The following is a 1,641-nucleotide window of genomic DNA, read 5'->3' on the forward strand; positions in this document are numbered from 1 at the left end:
TTCTTGGTTTTAATTACCACCTATATACGGATGACACCCATCAAACCTCTTCTAAGCTTTACACCCATAATTCTATAAATTCAGTGTATCTCCCAACATTTCCCATATTCAGTATGTCCTTAACAGAGTTTATTATCTTTTCTTCCCTATTTACTCTTTTGTTACTTTTTCTGTCTACATGATAACATCATCCTTCAAGTTTCCCATGATAGAAACCTGGTTATTATTCTAGACTGCCTCTTCTGTTCTCAGTCAAGCTTCAAGTTCTATTGAGTTCTTTCTAGATATTTCCCAGATTTTAGATCCTTTGTTCTTGTGGGAGCAATCTGCTTTTTGCTTCCAGTTTTCTTTTCTATGCTATTGGTAGAGTAAGCTGAATTTTATCCCACTGTCTTGTTTTCTATCTGCCTGGAGTTTATATTTGAATTGTATCTGACTGTATCCCCTTCTTATTTATTATGACAGAAGAGTCTCTGTGACTTAGTCTTGCTGCCTCTCTAGGTTTATCATTTACTACTATCTGCCTTGCTTATTTTGCTGTAGTAATATATGATACATCTCTATACATCATTGTACTTTGAAATAAACTATTACCTCTGAGTCATATGCACTTGTTCCTTTTGCTTGGTTTAGCCTTTAAAATTTAATGTAATCCTCCTCTCTGTCCAGAAGCCTTTTCTGTGTCCTTCAGCATGGGTCAAAGGTACCATTTCTGTGCCTCATCATGATTGTTGTACCAACCCCGTAATATTAAAGGGTATTTATTTCTCTGTCCTTGCAGACAGAGGTGGTTCTATACAGTGGAAAAAGACTTCAGGGCTGAAAATAAAGTAATGACTCAGAAAATTTTGGTTTTGATATTTTAGGTTGTTAGTATCATCTATTATAAATCATTTTCTTTCTAAATGATGACAAAATCTAAGCTAACCTTGTGGACTGTCTACTACTTGGATAGATATGTGTTAAAGAAGTNACCTGTCTTCTATTTCTAAATTGTAGTTACAGATGTAGAGCTGAAACGACTGAAAGATGCCTTCAAGAGGACCTGTGGACTCTCATATTACATGGGCCAGCACTGCTTCATCAGGGAAGTGCTTGGGGATGGAGTGCCTCCAAAAGTTGCTGAGGTAATCTCTGTGTTCTAGGTTTTTCCTTTAAGGTAGTTATCTGCCAGCTTAAATTCTTGAGGGGCCTCCTGGACTTAACAGATTTAATTTTCTGCAGTTATTTTTCTTGCTGAGTATGTAAACAGGTTTTGTTTTATATGTCAATATGACTGTGTCCTTAGAGCCCAAATGGGAGTACTACAGAGATGCAATTCTGCTTCTTTTGTACTTTTGTGCTTTAATAGCCACTGATTATAATCATGGGGCCGTTTGTATGGTTGGCTTCTCATTCTTACAAACTTCATCTCTCTGACGTAAAATTTTTGTGTTCTGAGTATGTTTTATGAGTTTTATGTTAAAGAAAATATTTTCATATAGTAAAACCTAGTTAATACTATAAAATTAAATGTTACAAGTGAAACACTAGTTTATTGGAACTTATTTAAATTCTTACTTAAACTCTACTAAAATGTTCAGGTAGAGATAAAAACTGCTTAGTTGATACAAATATTCCCTTTCTAAAAATAAAAATTTT

General features: G+C 34.6%; 1 protein-coding gene across 1 annotated transcript in view; it reads left to right on the forward strand.

The window, feature by feature from the left end:
- The window catches only part of LOC103606541 (ubiquitin carboxyl-terminal hydrolase 32-like), a 106,416-nt gene that overhangs the window by 5,548 nt on the left and 99,227 nt on the right, over positions 1-1,641 (forward strand). The window contains exon 2 of the mRNA XM_008591124.1: positions 1,000-1,127. Within this exon, the coding sequence (XP_008589346.1) occupies positions 1,000-1,127 (128 nt within the window). The remainder of the gene's footprint in view (positions 1-999; positions 1,128-1,641) is intronic.

Source organism: Galeopterus variegatus, unplaced genomic scaffold, assembly GCF_000696425.1.
Source record: "Galeopterus variegatus unplaced genomic scaffold, G_variegatus-3.0.2 Scaffold6667, whole genome shotgun sequence".
NCBI classification, from domain to species: domain Eukaryota; kingdom Metazoa; phylum Chordata; class Mammalia; order Dermoptera; family Cynocephalidae; genus Galeopterus; species Galeopterus variegatus.